Source organism: Hemitrygon akajei, chromosome 17 (assembly GCF_048418815.1).
Source record: "Hemitrygon akajei chromosome 17, sHemAka1.3, whole genome shotgun sequence".
In the NCBI taxonomy this organism is placed as follows: Eukaryota; Metazoa; Chordata; class Chondrichthyes; order Myliobatiformes; family Dasyatidae; genus Hemitrygon; species Hemitrygon akajei.
The window spans coordinates 61,113,303-61,138,749 of NC_133140.1; the positions used below are offsets into that span (position 1 = coordinate 61,113,303).

The 25,447-nt window shown below is 38.5% G+C and overlaps 1 protein-coding gene across 9 annotated transcripts in view; it reads left to right on the plus strand.

Moving 5' to 3' along the window:
* The window catches only part of wwp2 (WW domain containing E3 ubiquitin protein ligase 2), a 172,115-nt gene that overhangs the window by 102,698 nt on the left and 43,970 nt on the right, over positions 1-25,447 (plus strand). For 3 of the 9 annotated variants that reach the window (XM_073070281.1, XM_073070280.1, XM_073070279.1), the window contains exons 10-12: positions 3,079-3,253; positions 19,917-19,971; positions 22,576-22,657. In XM_073070281.1, coding sequence (XP_072926382.1) covers positions 3,079-3,253; positions 19,917-19,971; positions 22,576-22,657 — 312 coding nt within the window. Of the gene's footprint in view, positions 1-3,078; positions 3,254-19,422; positions 19,503-19,547; positions 19,832-19,916; positions 19,972-22,246; positions 22,268-22,575; positions 22,658-25,447 lie in introns of those variants that run through there. The other 6 variants (XM_073070283.1, XM_073070282.1, XM_073070284.1 and 3 more) reach the window with 6 other exon arrangements.

The following is a 25,447-nucleotide window of genomic DNA, read 5'->3' on the forward strand; positions in this document are numbered from 1 at the left end:
TTACCAGCTGGCCTCCATTTCCCTGTACATTTTCTCAGTGATTGTTGAGACTGAGTGTGATTGGAGTGAAGTAATTCTGCTTTCAACATAGAACAGTACAGTACAGCAACAGGTCCTTCTGCCCCCAATTTTGTGCCAAACTAATTAAGTGCCCAACTAAACTAATCCCTCAAACACGAAGAAATCTGCAGATACTGGAAATTCAAGCAACACACACAAAACAGTGGTGGGACGCAGCAGGCTAGGCAGCATCTATAAGAAGAAGTACAGTCGACATTTTGGGCCAAGACCCTTTCTCAGGGCTAACTGAAAGAAAAGGTAGTAAGACGTTTGAAAGTGGGAGGGGGAGGGGGAAATCCAAAATGGTAGAAGGGGGAGGAATAAAGCTAAGAGCTGGAAAGTTGATGGCAAAAGGGTGACACAGCTGGAGAAGGGAAAGGATCATGGGATGGGAGGCCTAGGGAGAAAGAAAGGGGGAGGGGAGCACCAGAGGGAGATGGAGAACAGGCAAGGAGTGATGGGCAGGGAGAGAAAAAAGGGGGAGGGGGAGAGAGAGAGATATAGACAGATAGATAGATAGATAGATAAATAAATAAATAAATAAATAAGGGGTGGGGTAAGAAGGGGAGGAGGGGCATTAACGGAAGTCAGAGAAATCAATGTTCATGCCATCAGGTTGGAGGCTACCCAGACTAAATATCAGGTGTTGTTTCTGCAACCTGAGTGTGGCTTCATCTTGACAGTAGAGGAGGCCATGGATAGACATATTAGAATGGGAATGGGATGTGGAATTAAAATGTGTAGCCACAGGGAGGTCCTGCTTTCTCTGGTGGACAGAGCGTAGGTGTTCAGCAAAACGGTCTCCCAGTCTGCGTCAGGACCCTTCTGTACGTACAATTTTCATATCCTTCCATTTTCTGCACCTTCATGTACCTATCGAAGGACTAGTTGAACACCTTGTTCATATTTGCCTCCATCACCAATGCATTCCAGGCGTCTACCACTCTGAATAAAAAAACTCATCTTGGGCATCGCCCGTGAACCTATCCCCTCCTCATATTAAATGTCTGCGCTCTGTTATTAAGACTTTTCAACAGTGGGAAAAAGATACTAACTGTCTACTCTATCTATGCTTCTGATAATCGTATAAGCCTCTATTAGATTTCCTCTCAGCCTCTGCAGCTCCAGAGAGAACAACCCAAGTTTGTCTAGCCTCTCCTTATAGCACATGCCGTCTGATACAGCATCCTGGTGAATCTCTTCTGTACCCTCTCCAAAGTCTTGACATCCTTCCTAAAACGGGAATTAAATGCAGTACACCAGAGGTAGTCTAACTTGAGTTTGATAAAGCTGCAACATAGCTTCCCAGCTCAAAATTAACTAATAAAGACAAACATGCCATATGCCTTATTTCCTGTCCTGTCAACCTGTGTAGAGACTTTCAGGGAGCAATGGACGTGGACCATGGGATCCCTCTGCTCGTTAATGCAGTTCAGCGTCTTACCATTAACAGTATACCATCCCTTTCTATTTGATCTCCCAAAGTGCAACACTTTACATTTGGCCGGTTAAACTCCATCTGCCACTGCTCCATTCATAACTGCAACTCATCTGTATCCTGCTGTCAGTCTTCTATCCACAACACCGTGGTCGTCATATCATTGATAAACTTACTAACCACGCATCACGTTTTTTATGGATCCTTAGTCACAGACATCCAGCCAGAATAAGCCCCCATTGAACATGACCCTCTGTCTTCTGTGGGCAAGACAATTCTGAATCCAAATGACCATGGAGCCCATGTATCTCATTCTTCACTGTATGCTTTACTTTGCTAACATGACCTGCATATTGATTTAAAGATTAGAAAAAGAAGTTAGTAGACTTGAAAATTAAAATTGTGCTGCAGTGGTTTTGAAAATAAAATCTTGCATACAATAAGGAATGAAATACACAGAATTTTAAAGCAAATTTTAAATGTAAATGATCCCTCAACCTTTTATTTTAGCATTAATTAAAATGATTTCTCAAGCTACTGGTATCTGCAGATCTTCACATTCTTATATGACAAAAGCAAAAGATCCACATTTAAATACAATATAATAATTAAGTTTAAAGTGTATCATTACAGACAATATTTAGTTTTTATTAATGTAGATTGTGTCTCTTGCATGCTCTAGCAAGCAGCTCTAACCTCATAAAAACTAAAAATGCAGGAAACACTAATAGCCAGGTCAGACAACATTTGTGGAAAGAGAAACAGTTAACGTTTCAGGTTAGAATCCTCTTCTGTTACTCTTCCAATGATGTTGCCTGTTCTGTTGAACATTTCCAACGCTTTCTGCTTTTGTATTAGATTTCCATGTGCAGGTTTTTCATTCTCAGGACCAATCGCTTTCCTGCTTCACCTTAAAATTTATATTCATTGATGCTGTCTATTTTCATGTCAATAAACAACATGTCTTTCCAATGTCATTAATGTAACAAAATGTCTCAAAGCACTTAACAAGTATTATCTAGTAAACTGACACTGGGCCACATTTAGTGGTATTAGGACATGTGACTTGGTTAGAAGGTTTAGTTTTAAAGAGTATCTTATAGGGGGAGAGGAAGGAAGAAATGTGGAATATAGATTAGGAATTACAGACCTTAAGGCCTTGGCAGCTAAAGACACAGCCATCAATGATGAAGTTATGAAATTCATTGTTTCTCAAGAGGACTGTATTGGAGGAACATAGGAATCTTTTTCCATACAAGACTCCAAGCAGTCCTCATTTGATGCAATAATGGTAATTCCTATTATAGTCTTTACCCTTGCTGGAGCTCATCTGATTACAGATATCCAAGATGTTTCTTGTTCCATTTTGCTAGTAAGATCAGCTATTATTGCAAAGTTTAAAGTTCCCTTGGCAACCCTTCGAACTTTGGCATCTGAACGAAAATAGCAGCAAAAGCTTCTGATACTAAAGTCACAGGTTAGTCGGATCTGCTGCAGTGTCTTTTATTTGCAACAGATCGACTTGGCATTCCACCTTGGTTTGACAATGTTGTGTTAATCTTTGATTTTCTTTTTACAAGCTGGGAAAAGCGAGTAGATCAACGTGGCAGATTTTATTATGTGGACCACAACACCAGGACAACAACGTGGCAGCGTCCAACAGCTGAATCTGTTCGAAATTTTGAGCAATGGCAATCCCAAAGAAATCAATTGCAGGGAGCTATGCAACATTTCAACCAAAGGTTTTTATACCAAGTAAGCTGACATGTTCATTTTGTTTTTAAACCACTTTCTCAATGATATAAATACATGATGTTCATTTTTGATCACTTTACAAATACCTATTGATTTTGATATAATTATTGTATATTTATAATATTTATCTTTTATATTATAATCATAATATTTTAACATGATTATATAGAATAAACAAATATATACAATAATTTATATTTTTGATGAAATGTAACAATAAACTATATAACCGTGTATTATGTTATATACAATTGTTGTTATAATTCATTAATCCCTTTGGGCTACTACCCCACACCATTTAGTTCAGAATCAGAATCAGGTTTATTATCACCGGCATGTGTCGTCAAATTTGTTAACTTAGCAGCAGCACTTCAATGCAATACATAATCTAGCAGAGAGAGAAAAATAAAATAATAAATAAAATAAAACATAATAATAAATAAACAAGTAAATCAATTGCATATGTTGAATAGATTCAAAAAAAGTGCAAAACAGAAATACTGTATATTAGAAAAAGTGAGGTAATGTCCAAAGCTTCAAAGTCCATTTAGGAATCAGATGGCAGAGAGGAAGAAGCTGTTCCTGAATTGCTGAGCGTGTGCCTTCAGGCTTCTGTACCTCCTACCTGACGGTAACAGTGAGAAAAGGGCACTCCCTGGGTGCTGGAGGTCCTTAATAATGGACGCTGCCTTTCTGAGACACTGCTTCTTAATGATGTCCTGTGTACTTTGTAGGCAAGTGCCCAAGATGGAGCTGACTAGATGTACAACCTTCTGCAGCTTCTTTCGGCCCTGTGTAGTAGCCCTTCCATACCAGACAGTGATGCAGCCTGTCAGAATGCTCTCCATGGTACAAGCTATATAAGTTTTTCAGTGTATTTGTTGACATCCTAAATCTCTTCAAACTCCTAATAAAGTATAGCCACTGTCTTACCTTCTTTATGACTACATCAATATGTTGGGATCAGGTTAGATCCTCAGAGATCTTGACACCGAGGAACTTGAAGCTGCGCACTCTCTACACTTCTGATCTATGAGGATTGGTATGTGTTCCTTCGTCTTACCCTTCCTGAAGTCCACAATCAGCTCTTTCGTCTTACTGACGTTGAGTGCCAGGTTGTTGCTGCAGCACCATTTCACTAGTTGGCATATCTGACTCCTGTACACTCCCTCGTCACCACCCGAGATTCTACCAACGATAGTTGTATAGTCAGCAAATTTGTAGATGGTATTTGAGCTATGCCTAGCCACACAGTCATGTGCATACAGAGAGTATCTGCTGGTAGACTTTACCAAAGTTGCTCCAAAGTATGAAAAGGTGATTAAGAATTGTTTCAGGTATATTATCTCCTAATAGTTCCCTTACTGGTGTAATACTGTGAGCATTAGCCTTTCATAGTATAATTATTGATAAAGGAAAGCTTACCTATGGTAAGTTATCCAAATCTTAGGAGCATATAGGAGAGAAGAGAACAGTGATACTTGGTGCTGGTATTCACCTTTGAGCTTTTATTTTCTCGGATTGCCAAAGTCTGTGCTGTGCATTGAAGGTTATGGGGAAATTTTACCACTCGTTTCTGCCTTCAAGATACTGGAAAGCAGTCGCACATTCCAGAGCTCACAAACAGCTTGTCTTGCTAGTGACGGTTGGGCAATGTTTTGCAGTGGGAGATGGTTGGGAGATAACTTTTGTTTTATGTATGTACAGGATATTGCCCATTCTTGTGTATTTCAGTTGACAAAATAGCAACGACTTGGAGTTTGGTCTCTGCCTGTGAATGTACACAAGCGTCATCAGCATACTGCAGCTCAGTGACTGAAGTTGCAGTAACCTTGATTCTAGTGTGGATGTAGCAGGGGTTGAACAGCTTCTCATACAACCTGTTATTTAGCTCTACTTCACAGGGAAGCTTGTTCTAGCGAGGTGCAACAGTGCACTGAGAAAGGTGGACGAGAACATTATGGAGTGATACAGCTTACTTGATCACAGGCTGCACTAGTTCTAGGTCTGTAGTACATCTGGTGAGAATCATGGCCTGTATGCCTCCAAGCTGCAGGCATAGAATGGAGAATATTTTGAAGGTAGCCAATTTGGGAAAGATTCTTCATAGTACCTCTTTATGGATGGTTTTAAAATTGTTCTACTTTCATTTTCCTTCTCAAAGAGTGAAGATCGTGTCCGTTGTATCTTTTGATAAGTAGAATCTAGACTGTGACATGGAGTAAGATTTTGGCCACTTGGAAGTGCAGGTCCGGATGACTTGAGCAAAGACTTTACCTGTGGCAGATTGCAAGGAGATCCATCTGTTCTGTACCATTCCTGTGTACTTTACAACCCTTTGCCTCGTCAGTATCCTTACCCCGTCGATTTTCAAAGGTCCAATTTAATGTCAGAGAAATGTGTACGATATACATCCTGAAATGCTTTTTCTTTGCAAACATCCACAAAAACAGAGGAGTACCCCCAAAGGATGAAAGACACTGGAATGTTAGAACCCCAAAGTCCTCCCCCCCAGCTCCCCTCCCTCCTGTGTGTAAGTAGCTGCAAGCAACAAGCCCACTCCCCCCACCGGCAAAAAAAGCATCAGCACCCGCCGCCGGGCACTCAAGCGTGAGCAAAGCAACAGCAAAGACTCAGACTTGCAGTTACCTCAAAGACTTTGCATTTCACCCAGTATATGACACCACCGTTGCCGGCAGCCCATTCCACACACTCACAACTCTCTGCATAAAAGAAATTTACCCCGACATCTCCTCTGTACCTAGTCCCCCGCACCTTAAACCTGTGTCCTCTTGTAGCAACCATTTCAGCCCTTGAAAAAAGCCTTTCACTTACACATGCCTCTCATCATCTTATACACCTCTATCAGGTCACCTCTCATCCTCCATCACTCCCAAGGAGAGAAGGCGGAGTTCACTCAACCTGCTTTCATAAGGCATGCTCCCCAATCCAGACAACATCCTTGTAAATATCCTCTGCACCCTTTCTATGGTTTCCTCATCCTTCTTGTAGTGTGGCGACCAGAACTGAGCACAGTACTCCAAGTGAGGTCTGACTAGGGTCCTATATAAGCTGCAACATTACCTCTCGGCTCCTAAATTCAGTTTCATGACTGATGAAGGCCAATACACCGTACGCCTTCTTAACCACAGAGTCAACCTGCGCAGCTGCTTTGAGCGTCCTATGGATTCGGACCCCAAGATCCCTCTGATCTTCGACACTGCCAAGAGTCTTACCATTAATACTATATTCTGCCATCATATTTGACCTACCAAAATGAACCACCTCACACTTATCTGGGTTGAACTCCATCTGCCACTTCTCAGCCCAGTTTTGCATCCTATCTATGTCCTGCTGTAACCTCTGACAGCCCTGCACACTATCCACAACGCCTCCAACGTTTGTCATCAGCAAACTTACTACCCATCCCTCTACTTCCTCATCCAGGTTATTTATAAAAATCACAGAGAGTAAGGGTCCCAGAACAGATCCCTGAGTCACACCACTGGTGACTGACCTCCATGCAGAATATGACCCATCTACAACCACTCTTTGCCTTCTGTGGGCAAGCCAGTTCTGGATCCACAAAGCAATATTCCCTTAGGTCCCATGCCTCCTTACTTTCTCAATAAGCCTTGAATGGGGTACCTTATCAAATGCCTTGCTGAAATCCATATACACTACACCTACTGCTCTTCCTTCATCAATGTGTTTAGTCACATCCTCAAAAAATTCAGTCAAGCTCATAAGGCATGACCTGCCCTTTCACAAAGCCATGCTGACTATTCCCAATCATATTATACCTCTCTAAATGTTCATAAATTCTGCCCTTCTGGATCTTCTCCATCAACTTACCAACCACTGAAGTAAGACTCACTCGTCTATAATTTCCTGGGCTATCTCCACTCCCTTTCTTGAATAAAGGAGCAACATCCACAACCCTCCAATCCTCCAGAAACTCTCCTGTCCCCAATGATGATGCAAAGATCATCGCCAGGGGCTCAGCAATCTCCTCCCTTGCCTCCCACAGTAGCCTGGGGTACATCTCATCTGGTCCCGGTGACTTATCCAACTTGATGCTTTCCAAAAGCTCCAGCACATCCTCTTTCTTAATATCTACATGCTTAAGCTTTTCAGTCCACTGCAAGTCATCACTACAATCGCCAAGATCCTTTTCCATAGTGAATACTGAAGTAACGTATTCATTGAGTACCTCTGCTATTTCCTCCGGTTCCATACACACTTTCCCACTGTCACACTTGATAGGTCCTATTCTTTCACGTCTTATCCTCTTGCTCTTCACATACTCGTAGAATGCTTTGGGGTTTTCCTTATTCCTGCCCGCCAAGACCTTCTCATGGCCGCTTCTGGCTCTCCCAATTTCCTATTTAAGCTCCTTCCTGTTAGCCTTATATAATCTTCTAGATCTCTAACATTACCTAGCTCTCTGAACCTTTTGTAAGCTTTTCTTCTTGACTAGATTTATTACAGCGTTTGTACACCACGGTTCCTGTACCCTACCATAACTTCCCTGTCTCATAAGACCATACCTGTGCAGAACTTCACACAAAAATCACCAGAACATTTGCCACATTTCTTCCGTACTTTTCCCTGAGAACATCTGTTCCCAATTTAAGCTTCCAATTTCCTGCCCGATAGCCTGATAATTCCCCTTACTCCAATTAAACGCTTTTCTAACTTGCCTGTTCCTATCTCTCTCCAATGTTATTGTAAAGGAGATAGAATTATGATCACTATCTCCAAAATGCTCTCCCTCTGAGAGATCTGACACCTGACCAGGTTCATTTCCCAATACCAAATAAAGTACAGCCTCTCCTCTTGTAGGCTTATCTACATATTGTGTCAAGGAACCTTCCTGAACACATGTAACAAACTCCACCCAATCTAAACCCCTTGCTGTAGGGAGATGCCATTCGATATTTGGGAAATTAAAATCACGACAACTCTTATTATTGCACCTTTCAAAGATCTGTTTCCCTATCTGCTCCTTGATATCCCTGTTACTATTGGGCAGCCTATAAAAAACACCCAGTATAGTTATTGACTCCTTCCTGTTCCTAACCTCCACCCACAGAGACTCCGTAGACAATCCCTCCAGAACGCCCACCTTTTTTGCATCCGTGACGCTATCTCTGATCAACAGTGCCACACCCCCACCTCTTGCCTCCCTCCTTGTCCTTTCTGAAACATCTAAAGCCTGCACTTGAAGTAGCCATTCCTGTCCCTGAGCCATCCAAGTCTCTGTAATGGCCATTACAGAAGCATCTTCTCACTCTTGGTTGTATCAGGCTAGTTAATTTGTGAACATTTCTTGGTGAATACGCCTTATGAATTTTACTTTGACAAAGCATTTCTCAGCTCTTCTCTTCCTTCTTTTAGTTTTAATAGTCTTATTCCTATCCTGTGCATTTAGCTTTACTGTGTCACCCCACCTCAACTTCTGTTGGTGATTTTGTTTATCTCAGAATCAGAATCAGTTTTATTATCACAGGCATGTGACGTGAAATTTGCTAACTTAGCAGCAGCAGTTCAATGCAATACATAATATAGAAAAAATAAATAATAAATAAAGAAGTAAATCAATTACAGTATATGTATATTGAATAGATTAAAAATTGTGCAAAAAAACAGAAATAATGTACAGGCAGTCCCTGAGTTACGAACATCCAACTTATGGACAACTCGTACTTACGAACGGAGGGAGGAGAACGCTGTCCGCCATTTCAAATCAGATCACGACGCTGTCCACCATTTTAAGTTGTTGCCATTAACACTGTGTTGAGTGTGTAACTTTGTATTTGGCTTAAATATTTCTTAGCAAGATTCACCCTGACCCCCCCCCCCCCCACCTTTTCCAGTCAGCACCACCCCCACTTGTCCCATTTAACCTGTCTCAGTGCGGGTGGACTTTAGGACCCGGAGCAACCCGCTGCCCGCGGCTGCTGCTGTATTTTTTTTAATTAAGTGTGATTGTGAACAATAGCCAGATCAGAAATGCTGATCAAGGCAGCTAGTTCCTAAAGAGAACTCTGATAGGCCAATCAGACGGTTCACTGCTGCTTAGTGATAGAACATAAAGTCTACAGTTTTCTGTTCCATTGACGAAAAAAGATCACGATTGAAAATAAAGTGGAAATAATAAAGCGATTGAAAAGAGGTGAAATGCCATCGGACATTGGAAAAGCGTTAGGCTACAGTTGGTCAGCGATCGGAACAACTTTAAAGGATACAGGTAAAGGATAAAGTGAGAATAATTGAGCATGTGAAAGGCCCTGCCTCGATGAAAGCTACAATTATTACTAAGCAACACAGTGGTTTAATTATTGAAATACATACATTTCTTAAGTGTCTTGTATGCATAGGAAGGTAAAATATATACTATATGCTAAGACAAACGTTTGACTAACTCACGCTAAATAATACCAGATGTACCTGTTCTGACTTGCGTACAAATCCGACTTAAAGACGGACTCAGGAACGGAACTCGTTCGTAACCCGGGGACTGCCTGTTTATTAAAAAATGTGAAGTAGTGTTCAAGGGTTCAATGTCCATTCAGAAATTGGATGGCAGAGGGGAAGAAGCTGTTCCTGAATCGTTGAGTGTGTGCCTTCAGGCTTCTGTATCTTCTACCTGATGGTAATAGTGAGAAAATGGCATGCCCTGGGTGCTGGAGGTCCTTAATAATGGACGCTGCCTTTCTGAGACACCGCTCCCTAAAGATGCCCTGGGTACTTTGTAGGCTGGTGCCCAAGATAGAGCCGACTAAATTCACAACCCTCTGCAGCTTTTTCCGGTCCTGTGGAGTAGGTACCCCCCCCCCCCCCCCCCCCATACCAGATGGCAATGCAACCTGTCTGAATGCTCTCCATGGTATATCTATAGAAATTTTTGAGTGCGTTTGTTGACATAACAAATCTTTTCAAACTCCTAATAAAGTATAGCCGCTGTCTTGCCTTCTTTATAACTGCATCGATATGTTGGGACCAGGTTCGATCCTTAGAGATCTTGACACCCAGGAACTTGAAATTACTCACTCTGTCCACATCTGACCCGTTATGAGGGATCATAGATACTTTGGCCTGTCTTGGATGGTTCCATCATGTCAGTTAATCTGTGAAGATAGTTTCTTCTGTTGTCATTTCTCTCCACTGCACCTTCTGGATCTTGGATCTGCTTGCATGGTATTTGCGCTTTCGGGAAAGCACACAGCATCACTTCGCCTACTTCACATCCGTCAAATTATTGTATTGACCACTGAATTAGCTTTCGTGTCTACCATGCATTTCATTATGATTTTTTAAAAATATCATCCAGTCTTTTGATAAAGCTATCTAAAATTAGAGTCCAAGGGTTTTGGGTGTGAGGTAGAGTGGATCTGAGGAAGCACTTTTCCCAACAGAAGGAATTTCTGGAGGTAAGGAGTTCAATTCCAGCACCACTCTGTAAGGAGTCTCTGTAGTGCTCCCCATGGAACACCTGGGTTTTCCCTGGGTGCTCCGATTCCCTCCCACAGTCTAAAGACATACCAGGTAGGCTAATTGGTCATTGTAAATTGTTCTACAATTAGATTACGGTTAATTTGGGTTGTGGGGTTGTGGGATTGTTGGGGCGTCATAGCTCAAAGGGCCGGAGGGGACGACTCTGCACTGTATTGTATACTTTTTAAAAAAGTAGTTTTAAGTGGGTATAACAACAACAGTTTACAAATAGTTCCAGATTTTTAGTGAAGACATTTTATTCTGACATTCAGTGTGGAGAAATTAAACCATCCAAATGATGAACTTCACATCATTATGACAGGCAGCCAACAAAAGCATCAGTGCTATGGTTGTTGGTTATACTTAGAAAGGCATTGAAAGCTCTTAATATCCTGGCATTCCTCAGCAGGTTCAGCTGAAGAAAAGAATAAATTTCTTCTTTTGTACTTAGGAGAATCTGTCTACCTATTGACACAACTTTATTTCCTTTTATAAATTAGTTTAAAAGGAGGATTTTTTTTAAGGGCAGTCTGTGTCTTTTACAGCAAACTAATATAATTTTTCATGGTGTGAAGTTTTGTACATACATTTCAATATGGAAACTTTTTATCTCACTGTATTTAGAAAAATGTCATTTTCCTGCCTTTACTCCCTCTCCTATTAGCTGGTCTTTAATTTATCTATCATTTATTTTTGTTGCTTTCTCAATAGAATAATTAAGTCATAATAATTTAATTCCTTTTCTACTTATTGATTCTTGCACCTTTTTGCTACTATACCATTGTCACAGATTTTTAAAACATATTAATTTCTTTGATTTATGAATGAAATAAATCCTCTAGTTTTTTTGTTCCTCTTTGGGAAACATCTAGTATACAAGGCAATAGAATTGAATTTTCAAGGTATTTTTTATTTCCTTAAGATGTTCAAAAAATTTAGAATCAAATTTAATCACTTAGTTTCTTATTTTGTGCATTTGATTTAAATGTATTCTTCATTTTACAAGTTTTAATATGAGGCCACTGTTCATATGTAAATATACTGAGCAGATGCCTTATGAAGCTTCCTGCGCACTATATAATCCCATCATTATAAAATAATGCAGTAATTCATCAGACATTTTACTGTTTATAAAAGAAGTAAGATAGCTGTATTCATTATATTTAGTATTCCCAACAGTTAATGGTGTCAGGATTTTGTGATATTGCATTTCTTCAGATATCCCATATGACAAATTGTTGAGGTTTCAGAGAAAAAAAGGGAAGAATACAATTTTGTATTTGAGAGAAAATGAACAGATGTATTATAAACTTAAGTAAATAAAGAACGATTACAGTTTAATTTTACTCCCAAAGAATGGTTTGATTCATTGTTACTGTACTTCTACTTGACAATTCAGAGGAAATTGTGATAGTTTAGAGATGAGTGATTTGAAGACTGCAGCTTGATGCTGGATTCCCATTTTCAAATTGTGTTAAAATTGTTTTCTAGGTTTTTCAGTTTCCTTCTAACAGAAAAATGTTGAGTTGTCAAGCTGATTTTATACGAGTCTTCCAGCTCAGTAGAACACTGCTCATGGATTGTTTGTCCTACTCCCCTCAGGGGTGAGGCTATGTAGCATCAACAACACGACCACCAGACTCCAAAACAGTTACTTTCCCCAAGCAGTAAGGCTGATCAACACCTCCACCCACTAACTCCACACCCCCAGCCATCTTTTTGTCATTTCCTGTCATTCACCTTATGTACAGACACTCCTGTGCCTCATGTCACTTTATGAACATACAATCAATCTATCTTGTATATTTATATTTATTATGTTCTGACATTATTGTGTTCTTTATCTTATTGTGCTTTTTATTTAATGCTGCATCGGATCCAGAGAAACAATTATTTCATTCTCCTTTATGCTTCCATGCTGGAAATGACATTAAACGATCTTGAACTTGAGCTTTAATATTTCTTTTACTTCATGCTGGCAGCCATAATCTACAAACAGAAATCAGAAAATTTTTGAATATTGGTGTTATAATTAGCTCTATTTCAACATATTGATGCAACAATAAAGAAGGCAGGACAGCAGCTATATTTCATTAGGATTTTGAGGAGATTTGCTATGTCATCAAAAAACACTCGCATGGGTGCATCAGCTTCTGTCATGGGGAAGGTAGCTATTGCATAGGTTCGAAGTAAGCTGCACAGAGTTGTAAAATTAGTCAGCTCCATCATTTGGCATCAGCCTCCTTAGCATCCAGGACACCTTCAAGGAGCAGTGCCTCAAAAAAGGCAGTATATATCAATAAGGACCCCTATCACCCAGGACATGCTCTCTTCTCACTGTTACCATCAGGTAGGAGGTACAGAAGCCTGAAGGCACACACTCAGCGATTCAGGAACAGCTTCTTCCCCTCTGCCATCTGATTTCTAAATGGGCAATGAACCCATGAACACGACTTCATTGCTTGCTATTTTTTTTTGCACTACTTATTTAATTTAACTATTTTATATATTATACACACACATATACATGCGCACACTTACTGTAATTTGCAGTTATTTTTCTCTATTATCATGTATTGCATTGTACTGCTGCTGCAAAGTTAACAAATTTCACAACATATGCTGGTGATATTAAACCTGATTCAGATTCTACTGTTTACCATTTACTTACTAATCTTATGGAATATTTGCCATGAAGGGGGAGATGACTGTATCTAGTATGTGCCCAGCTTCTTAATGGAAGATTCAGCCCTTTGTTTCTCTGACTCAGAATCAACCATTTTCCTGATAAGCAAATCTAAATAGATTCTTCATTGATAAAATCATCTCAGTAATATGGCTTTTTAGATAAGAATAGGTGATGTGAAGTCTGAAAGCCAACAAATCTGAAAATGTCTCAAAGAATTGGAGGAACACTAGAATATATTATTTTGAAGTAGATAGTTTTAAGAGCTATCATCTGTAACTACCAACTTGAAAATTGTTCTTTGAGATCCAAGGTTCCACATAACTAATTTCTCCTCAGTTGCATTTTATTTTTGAGGTTGGTATTTTGCTGAAAATTGATGCTAATTATTAGTAAACACTAGTAAGTACAATTCTCATGAGATGTATTCCTCTTGTAGTACGTGCAAAAGCAAATGGAAAATTCCATTCTTGTGCTTTTGTACCAAGTTCAAATGCTATCTTTTTAGTACTAAACTTTGTTAAAAGTTGCTGAATAAAAAAGTTTTAATTTTTTCTACTTGCTGAAAATTATATTAATTATCTATTTCATTTTCTCTCTCTTTCTCCATCAAACCCACTGTAAAACAGTTTCAAGAGAAGGGAAAAATTATATTGAAGTATCTGAATTTTAACTTAAAATCTGCTTTTACTTTCACTGCTCTTGTCATGAATGTTAAAAAAAATCTGCTTGTAAACTATAAAGGATGCTGGCAAAATACAAAAGCAAATATTTTGACTTTATTTCCTCCATATTTGATGCCTTACTTTTTCAAAAGGAATTGTGGGAATTTGGAAAACATAATTTATGAAACTTGAATAGAATCCACTGAATTTTTAGCCAGTTCTACAGAGAACCCCTGACTAACTTCGGTGAATGAGCCCGTAAGTTACTAGTTTCCGTTCTTGTCTGTCCAAACTAGAAGTCAGTAAACTATTCGAGGTGAGATAACAACTTGCAGGATTATCAACCACAAGTGGAAAGACATGTTTTTCAGTTTTTTATATTTTACTCAATCAGATTTTTAAAATTAATTTCTGGCACTTAAGGTGTTTTAAGAACCTTTGTTATTTTAATAATAAAATTTGTCTGTTTATGTTTCTCAAGTATCTCTGTGATGGTCAGAGACATTCAAAAGCAGTTCAAAGCCCTTTGACAGCAACCATTTATTCAGCTATAAGTTAAAACACATTGGTTTATATTTTTGGAAAGAAATGTCCAAAAGTAACTGCCAATGTCGGACCACCTTTGATATTAAATCTGAAATATTGAAAAGTTGATACTGATGTAACTGATGCATTTAAAGCCAGTTTATTAAACAAAAACACTGTCAGATTTTTGTTGACTTTCAGTTTTTAGAATTTCTAGCTCAGTTTTTAACTCTGAGCATCAGAATTGCAGTGAGTAGAGAAGGCTTATGGGTGGTGAAAACTCAAGAATCTCTTCACTTTTAGGCTTGGCAGCAATCCTCCTTAGACCTAATTACACTTGACTGACTGAATGCTGACCTGGTTGTGTTGTGAATCGAATAAGTATTAACATTTTGCACAGAATACAAGGCCTATTTAAAGCAGGGTGAACCTTTAAAAAAGAATCCAGCTTTGATTTTTGCTTGTGAGGCACTGAAAAGATTGTGGTATGAAAGGTTCTGATGGTCACGTGCTTGTCTGAAACTCCTTCTGTCCTTGTCCTCCAATAGCAGCTTAGCCACAGATGGTTGAGGCCAGGTAGTGAGTGGCACAACCAATGCAAAATAACCCTGTGTCCCTCAGGATAGCAGTATTATCCACTGCTTATCTTCTCCTGATTTAATTTTTGCCATCGTCCTTGAAAATAAATTAATATAAACAGCCCTCCAACAGCTGAGTTGTTGCCATCAGAAACTGGTCTGACAAATACCTGGGAGCTTAAAAATTGTTAAACAGAATCATCTTGAGGATCCCAATATGAGCCACACCAGACTTCAACCAATTTTATTGAGACCTTTAGGGGTGAACCTTGTTGGAAACCAAAGTGTTTTTTAAAAATAAAATCTGATCACCAGTGAAACCGCAAAGGATTTTGCTCTGTTCAGTGTGGTTGGTTGGAAGTAATATTATTCATATTTCATTGATCTCATTTGTTCAATGCAGAGTGGCAGGTCTGGTGACGATTGTGACATGAACTGAATATCCATAGGGTCTGTGTGCAATTTGAACATACTATTAGAACAACTAGTCCTTTGTATTTCTGGTTGTGTTGAACTCGCTCTCCTTCTGCTGCTGTTCTCAGAGTGACAGGTCCAAATTTGTTCCTTTGCTTACTTGAAATGGATTGTTCTTCATTAAATGATGCTAAACACATAATCATCATGGCAGGACACTCTGCTTCAGAACTTCTGTTGTCTACTCAATAATTATTTTGTCAGTTATCGTGCCTCAATGGTATATTTAGTAGAATTTGGTAAACAACAGTGAAACAATGAGCATGCAACCACCTGAGAAGAAAGCTGTTTCTTTGACATTGATTTCAGCTGCCATCAGCTGTAAGTTTGCACAGACTTTTTGGGTGCAGCAACACTGATGTCAGCAGGAGGCAAAACAGCCAGTAACTTGTAGAATTCCTAGGAGCATCAAGCCAGGAAGTAAAGATATCCATTTGTCCTTGTTATTACCATCTGATTTTTGACCAAAAGTTGAATATTTTACTTTGCTTGAGGTTTAGCAGATAAATTAATGTTATCTTCTCCCAGGGAACCATGCACAAACATTCACGATTCTATTCCTATGATAAGCAGCACACACAAAATGCTGGAGAAACTCAGCAAGCCAGGCAGCATCTATGGAAAAGAGTAAACAGTCAACATTTCAGATTGAGGTCCTTCTTCAGGACTGGAGAACAAAGATAAGAAGGCAGAGTAAGAAGGTGGGGGAGGGGAGGACGGTGATTGGTGAAAGAGATAAAGGGCTGGAGGAGGGGAAATCTGATAGGAGATGATAGAAGACCATGGAAGAAAGAGAAGAGCACTAGAAGGAGGTGATGGGTAGGTAAGGAGGTGTGATGGAAGAGGAAAACAGGAATGAGGAATGGTGAAGGGGGTGGGGGGTGCAATTATCGAAAGTTCAAGAAATCGAAGTAATCCTATGATTGTTGACCATATTTTATGAATTGGAAGAGTGCCCTGTGCTACTAATGAATTCTGTAATAGGTGTTCTGATAGCCTAAACCCAACATGTGAAGCTACCAGCCTAGAATCGAGAGAAACCAGTCACAAGAAGTCTCAAATTATTTTTCTGTTCTCTGTTGAAGTCATTTGAGAAAGCCATGTGTTGATCTGCCTTGCAAACAGCCACTTAGTGACTGCTTACTGCAAGTATGAATAGCAAATTGTGATGTCTGGCTGAAGGAACTACTGTCAAAAGAAGTTAAGGTCTTGTTGATTTTGAGAGTTTCTGACAAAGTATTACTTCTCCGTGCCACAGGCTGCAGGCGACTGCCATGTCCTAACTGAAGAAATGCCATCTGATCCTACTGCACATTTAAAAAAATAGTTCTCTACCTGAATACCTTAAGTGCTGGCATGACTTCAGAAGAAATAAAAATCAAGAGCAAGAACAATATTGCACCAAGTGATCTTTCCCAATTATCTGCACTTAGAGCAAGTGTTCCCAACCTTTCTTTTTATGCCATGGCCCAATACAATTAAACAAGAAGTCCGTGGTCTCCAGGTTGGAAACACCTGAATGATTCTCATGTAATTCAAAGCATCAAAATCTTGACAAATGTTTGTAGTATAATTAGAATTAGAATTTGAAGTGATTATTACAATTTTTTTTCTGCCTGACATCAAAAATTTTTAAAAATTTCTTTGTAATATTTGTATAAAACAAACAGCAGGTACTGTGCCTCAGATGTCATATATTCCATGAACCACATTCACTGGCAGTTGCAATCCTTTGGAAGTTCCTTTAAGAAAAAAAACCAACTCCAACATTATTCTGGCAAAGGCAGAGCTTTTGCAATAGCTTGCAGTTTGTATTTATGGAGGAACTGCCCAAGTTAGTAAAATGGTGCCATTTTAACTTTTTACTTGGTAAAATTACTTCAGCGGTATTTCTCTGAATGTGTGTGTAAAAAATGACAACAGCTTAATGGTGAAATTTCCATGTAAAAGAAGAATAATATCCTGATGTGAAAGTTTTTACTAAGAGAATAATTTTGCTTAAATGTTTGGGTTAGAGTTGGGATTTTTTTCTGCAATTTAGGTTGGTACTGTATTAGATAGATAGATAGATAGATACTTTATTCATCCCCATGGGGAAATTCAACTTTTTTTCCAATGTCCCATACACTTGTTGTAGCAAAACTAATTACATACAATACTTAACTCAGTAAAAAATATGTTATGCATCTAAATCACTATCTCAAAAAGCATTAATAATAGCTTTTAAAAAGTTCTTAAGTCCTGGCGGTAGAATTGTAAAGCCTAATGGCATTGGGGAGTATTGACCTCTTCATCCTGTCTGAGGAGCATTGCATCGATAGTAACCTGTCGCTGAAACTGCTTCTCTGTCTCTGGATGGTGCTAAGTAGAGGATGTTCAGAGTTATCCATAATTGACCGTAGCCTACTCAGCGCCCTTCACTCAGCTACCGATGTTAAACTCTCCAGTACTTTGCCTATGTGTAGGAATATGCAAACTTGATTGATTAGGAAGGCCAGGTTGAACGAAATGGATTTGATCTGCTGTTCTATAGGCACTGAGCATGTGCATGTTGTTGAGACAGGCATGTTTGATTGATTCTCATTTCAGCCTTTATACAATTGGTAGCTCACTTGCTTTTGAGTTAGAACACAGGTGATGATTCTGGCTATGGAAATTTACCACACAGAATTTACAGATCATTCCCTAAAGGTTTGAGATGCAAAATAAAATTCACTCTTAAGGAATTTATTTGAAAGAAAACGAATAAATACAAACATTTTTCCAGCTTGTGTTTTGTGACAGATGCAAAGATGGCACAACTTCATGTTATGGACAGTCATGATACAGACTGTTTGCTAGGAACACTGACCTTTCCCCAACCTGTCCCGGTAACGTGGAGGTTGCCCGTGTTCTGGGCTCATGTACCATTGTAAAGGCTTGAGTACAGAAAGCACAGGCTGACTACATCAGTGCAGATCTTGCACTGCTGCAAGTGTCCTCTTTCAAAAAGTCATTAAACTGTGGACCCACCTGCTCCCTTAGGTAGATTTAAAGGGTGACGTGGCACCATTTCAAAGAATAGCAAATGAATTTATCCCATGTTACTTGGCCAATGTTTAACCAACATCACGAAAACAGTTCTTCTGGATGTTTCAACATTTTGCTTTTTACAAGTTGGCTGCCTACAATACAACAGAGATCGGTCTCAAAATTAGTTCATTCGCTGTAAAGTTCTTTGCAAGCTCCTGAAAGAGACATAAATGTGCTTCATAAATATATTTTCTCCTTGAAATCCAAGTTGGAAATTTGGATGACAGACAGACATTCAGACATCTGAGAAACAAAATCAGTGCCATTATTCTTTCTTTAAAGTCATAAAGAAAAAAATACCGATGAACTACATAGTTTGCAATGACTTTTAACATGTGTTGGGGAATTGATAGAGGAGTATTCACAAATTTTATGATTTTTCTGCTGAATATCTTCTAAAAGCCGTTCAAAATGGCTCATCCCAGACAATATGCCAAATTCTCTTGGCACAGCACTGTGCAAGTAATGTAAATACCCAAACATTAGTCATGATCAGTTTCCTTTACTCCGAGCAGCTCAGCTCGTTGGGGCCGAGCAGCCACTTCATTGCCATTCATTTACATTCTGAATAAAGGTGCTTTTGTGAGTATGAATAAAACATTCATAGGAGAGAAGGGCGTCTGTCTGGAAAGAACATGAATGTCCCCTCAGTTTTAATTTACATAGCAGAATACTGCTTACATTAACACCACATTGAGAAAGGTTGAACACACACTTCAGGCAGGAAGCTTGGGCGTACACACCATGCGGTAATGATTTCATTAGAACAGCCCGTGATTTCTGTGTGTAGAACTTGGAGAGAGAGAGAGAGAGAGACGCACAGCAGCACTGGTGCAATTTCTGCTGCCTGAGCCAACAGTGTCAGTTTAGCATTGGTACAGTTAGTGTTTTATAATTGATCTGTGAAGAAGTTTAAAATTCTCTGGCTGGATCTCCATGCACTATATGCAGTGGGCACAATTGCTTTAGAAAAAGCTTTCATAACATAGATTTGAAAGATGAAGATTTCAGCAGCTACTAAGTTTGTTGTATTAAACAAAAAGGAAGAGACAAGTTGGGAGAACTACAAATTACCACAGTAGGTTGTGATATAGTTGTCTTAAGTATCTTAGCCATTCTCTCAAGTAACAATGTGCTGGATTTTTATCTCTTTTCTGTTATAGCCTTCTGGAGTCTGTACTGACAATGATGCACTTGGTTCACTGCCTGCTGGTTGGGGTAAGAAGAAGCTACTGTTACTTGAAAGTTTGAGCTGAGCTTTCTGAATTCTATGAACTATTAATGCATTTGCTGTATCGTCGTTAGCAAGGAGAATTTTCTAGTCATTAAATGCTAAAGTGCTTTAAATTTCAGTGATAGAAGATGTTTGTACTGTAGGGAATTTGACTAAAATTATAATCTGTCATTTCAAATTCAATTGTGCAAGAAAGACTAGTAAATGCGTTTTATTTAATTAAATTTATTGCTACAAGTCTTATTTTACTTTTCATTTTGACCTTTTCATTATAAATTAAGATTTAGATTGTCTGCTAATTTGAAATAATTAGCTTTGCATAGACTGGATACAGTATTAATGATTATTAAATATTTATCCTAATATGGTAAACAATATTATAAAAAAATTAAAAGGTACCTTTACAAAAAAAGCATTTCTTTTTATAACTGCTACCACCACATTACCTTGTGTACCATGAGGGAGGGGTGGAGTGGCAAGAAGGTGTTTCTGGAACGTTGTAACTGTCAAGCACCACAGAGCTTGAATTTTTTTTGGAAAATTTGATCATAATATACAGGAGAAGTAATACCAGAGTTTTCCACAGTAGAATTAATGTTTAAGAACTGTTAGATTACTGTTTTCCCCCAACAATTTTACTTTTTTTTTGTATTGTAGGACAATATGTGAACTTACAGGTCTTGTGCAAACTTTATTACCTTGTTCCAGGGATAATGGCATTAGAGTTACTAAAAAAAAGATTAGAATCTTGAATAGTCATGTGTTTTTTTCATTGATAGCTTCAGTTTCCATCCTCTGTTAGTTTTGAAATTTCAAACGGAAGGTTGCCATTCTAATATTCCCAGTCTTTGGGAAATACCTAGCTTCAGCTTGGGCACTTTTAAAAACCTCTGATAAGCAAATGATCTTCATGTGAGAGAATCATGTGGATCTATCTAATCATGACACAGGAATGTATATACCTTAATGTTTATTTGTAATGATGATGTAGTGATCTACACGATCTTGGCAAACTGGCAGGTTATTTTATGATATGATGATGGTGATGAATTAACCTGAAAATATTTACCCCAATGAATCTAATTCATTGATACCACCTTATTAACAAACTTTAAGTTCCTCTCCAGAATATCTAACTTGGGCCTCATTACTCTTGGTTTCATTTTAATTTTGATTTAAAGATCTTTGCCTACTTTAATGCAAAAAATGTCTAATGCTGTAGACTTAAAAAGTTTAATGCAGTATGAATTTTATCAACAACTTCTTGTCAGTAATTCAAAAAGTATTGTTTTGTCTGCAAAGAAGGTTAATTACTTAACCCTGATCTACATCTGAAGCAATGGTGTATAGCTTCTCCCTTAGGTCAAATGGGGATGTCACATTTGCCAGTAACAGGGCTACTTCGTAAATCGGTAGCAAGAGTTTCAACCTTAGGAAGAGTTATATAGCATGTGTCTATTGTATTCTTCCCTCAGCCCTGCCTTAAATCATTGGTGACTTCACTTTGCCGAAACTGATTAATATGCTTAATTTTCTGCAAGTTAACAGGATTTCATAAGTCCTGACTCTAAAAAGCCTTTGTATTTGTAATTTTAAAAACTGGCTTTCTTAGTGAGTACAGTAGTTCAAAAATATTTCTGCCAGTTGAAGGGTTCTCAGTACTAGTATTTGTACTGGGTTTCATTTGGTGTTGATTTGTTTTAGTTAAAAGCACAAAGGTTAAAAAGTAAATATTTTTATCTGTGTAAGTACATTTTGACTGTACAGTGCGTTGAAATCGATGTAATTTTTTTCTAATTAGTGGCTGGGCTGAATTGTTTATTTAGTTCAATAGTGTTTTCACAGTGACAAATAACATACATGTTCCATGAGGCTGACAAACCACAGAGTGGGTGGCAAGAAGCAGGTCTCCAGCATATACAATAATCCATTCATTGCCTGGAGATTATAAGGAGCTGTTAGTTTTTTATGACGGTTCAAACTAATTTTTAAAAAGAAAGATTTGTTTTCTAACCAGGTAAAATGCCTGTTTCCTCACACGGTAAAGAATAGTTCACTGGTGTTCTACAGGCACAAAATGTTTTATTGTTAGCTGAGAACATCTACAGTTTCAGAAACAAATGTACTTTTTGTAAGATTTCTCAGAGGTGGTGATTTAAAAAGGGGCCACAAGTAATACAGTTCTAAACCTTCAGTGAATTTCAAGGCCTATAGTATTCAGTGACACAGCTGGAAAAGTTTTGGTTTCTCAGAAACTGAGACAGACAGACGTTTATTAAGGTATGCATACAAACTTGCAGTTCATTTGTGACACAGGTCTTCCAGTAAGAGACAAATCTGACTGTCAGCATGTACTGAATGTGAATCTGTAACATTAATAATATGAATCTCAGATCAATAAAAAAAATCTTTTCACTATAACTCAATTTTTATTGACCATAATGTGATCCTCTCAATTTAAATTAATGGAACACATCAAAATATCTAATTCATAAATTTGGAATCAGTAAAGAACAACAGAATTAAAAAGTGGCATTGTTTATAATGTTGAATTAATAAAAACTTCGTCTCCACTCCGTTACCCCCAGAGAAACGCCAGGATAATGGACGAGTCTATTTTGTTAACCACAATACAAGGACAACCCAGTGGGAGGATCCAAGAACTCAAGGGTAAGTGCAGCTAATCTTTTTAAAATAAGTAATAACTGGAGAAGGACATTGTGGTGAAACCTGATGAACTCTTTGAAGCCAACTGGCACTTCTTCCTGTTCAAAGTAATTTCAAAACTGTTATTATTCATTATGATTTTCAGCATTCTGTCTTAATGACCAGATGTGGAAATATTTAGTTCACTACAGCCAAATTTAACACTATCTTTTGTTTTTTAACATACCTTTTTGGGGAAAATTAAGAACCATTTTGTATTTCTTTAATCTTTGCTTTTTCTTAAAGCTCCTGTCATTCCTCTGCTTTTGTAAGAATGAGATGTTTACGATTTGGTTGGGTTTCCCTGGTTAACACTTGATATTGGAGTGTAACGTAGGAGCAAATTAAGATGAAATGTAAACGAGCAGCAATAACAGTTCACACTGGAGCACATCTACGTGTATATTGTTATACCAACTTTATTTAATTCATAATCATTACCATTTGTGAGCTTTACTGATTCTGCAGCTTTAGTGAGTCGAATGTAGACTACTATGATTAAACTAGCTACCTTCTGGCAAGAGACAAGGAAAATCAACTGGATAGCCTTCACCAGGCTGTTCCTGAGCACCTCCTGGCACATGGCCTCAAGCAGCACTGAAGGTTATTGGTTACAAGTTCCATTCTTGACAACCACAGGAACTGTGTGCAAAACTAGAACAGAGAAATAGATCTTCAAAATAAACGTGTGGTGATCTTCTGCTTAATCTGAGCATGTAAGAAAAGCAAACCAAAAGAGTCTCTGCTAATTAGCAAACTTCACTCAGATTTGTATGAAAACCAGTTACAAATGCATGAGGAATGAGCTGTAAAATGGATTTCTCAATTTTGAACTCAGATATTTAGATCCTGCTCAGAGTAAGTTTCCTTTTGAAAAGAATTGGTATATGGTTTAGCAGATTTTTACAGCTTTTTATATTAGATATACATTAATCTTGTGTCTATGTACTGTTTGAAAAATGCTTGGCATTTTTAGAGTAAATCGGATTTTGTCTGGTTCCTGCATTTTCACTCCTTGTGTTCATAGCAAATGAAAGCCACACTAATAATCCTCATATTATGCATTTCATTTACCCTTTGCCAAGTCTTCTAATTATCTGCACTAAACGCTCTGAGAGTAATCTGCAGTACCTGAATTTGTTGCAATTGGTCATCGCTTATGATCTCCGCTTATTTAGAAAAACCTTTGCAGATCCTCCAATGTCAGCTTGCTCGACTGAATCTCAGTTGTGGGCCTTTTTGACATAATTGCATCACTTGGGTGGGCCGAATTAAGTATCACCCATAAAGAACTTTGACAGCCAGTAAAGTTACATCCCTTTTACCAGGCTTTGTGCTACTGAATGTTCAGTAGCGTTTAAAAGTGATTTAAAAACAGTTTAACTTTAAACATTTTAGCAATTGTTATCAGGTAAACTTCGATGTCAGTTAAATCATAATAATTAATAACATTCAGGCAAACCTAATTAATTAAAAAGGTGAAAAGCACCTTCCACAGCTTTACCTGGCCACTCAAATTTAATGGCCTTCAAAAGCAAAAAAAACCCCACATAATAACAACAGATGCTGGAAGCACCATCCCAGGCAGTATATATATAGGGTGAAAGAAGCAGAGCTACACTTCAAGTTGATAAGCTTTCATCAGAATTATGAAAAGTTGGAAATTAAGTATGTTCCAAAGGGAAGTGGGAAGGAACAGTGAGAAAATGAGAATCTATGTATTTGGGTGGAGGCCAAGCGAGATTGAATATCACATATGGTTTTGGTACTGCCCGAGCTGATCAATTTGGAGGGGATGCAAATAGAAGGAGGTGGGAAAGGAAAGCAAGCAAATACTTGGTCTGTGGGATCCAAAACACAGCCATTGATTGAAATGTGAAGTAGAAGAGAATAAACAGTCTGCATTTTGGGTAGGAAATATGGGAGGAGACAAAATTGGGGGTTAATACTACAGGTGTAAGAGGGCAGAGACAGATGTGAGAGATAACCCTTGTGAATGAATGAATGTGTGCTGCAAAGTGGTCACCTGTTTTGCTTTCTGCGACATAGAAATGACCACACTGTCAACACTACATATAGTAGACTCAATAAGATATATAGGGAGTTGCTGCTTCACCTTCTCTCCCTTTGATTCCCATTCATTTCCTGTGTATGTCTTCTCCAGACAGATCTGGTGTGAATAACGAGGTGGCACCTCTCACTCTCAGCCGTTACCAACACTGGTGTTACTCACAAATCTTTCTTGGTCTGCACCCCTTCATAGAGGTGGCCTTTGTTCTCTCCACCCCTTACCTTTTGCAACTTAAAATGGATTTGATCTCAGACTTTTCTTCGTTCTGATGAAAGATCATAGATCTGAAACATCAATGTGCCTTCTCACTGCAGTTGCTGCTTGGCCTGTTGAGTGTTTCCAGCAGTTTCTGTTTTTACCGAATGAAAGAACTTATTGTTTCTGTGCCAGGTATAGATAAAACTGACATAAATGCTGGGGAATTCAGGCTTGTGCTTTGCTGCTGGGTGCCATGTGGAGTTGTATGACAGTGTGCAGGTGGGAACTGCTGGCAGGTCCCAAGCACTACAATTTTGCCATAAATGTGGGGGTTCCAAACCGTCTGATGTGTTGAGCATTTTAAACATGCTTCTTTTTGGTTACAGTCCTCTACTACAGCTCCTACCTACCTTTCACAGCTCTTACTCGTCACTTGCTTTCTATCTGCCCTCATTGCTCTGTCAACTGGACAGATTTGAAAATAT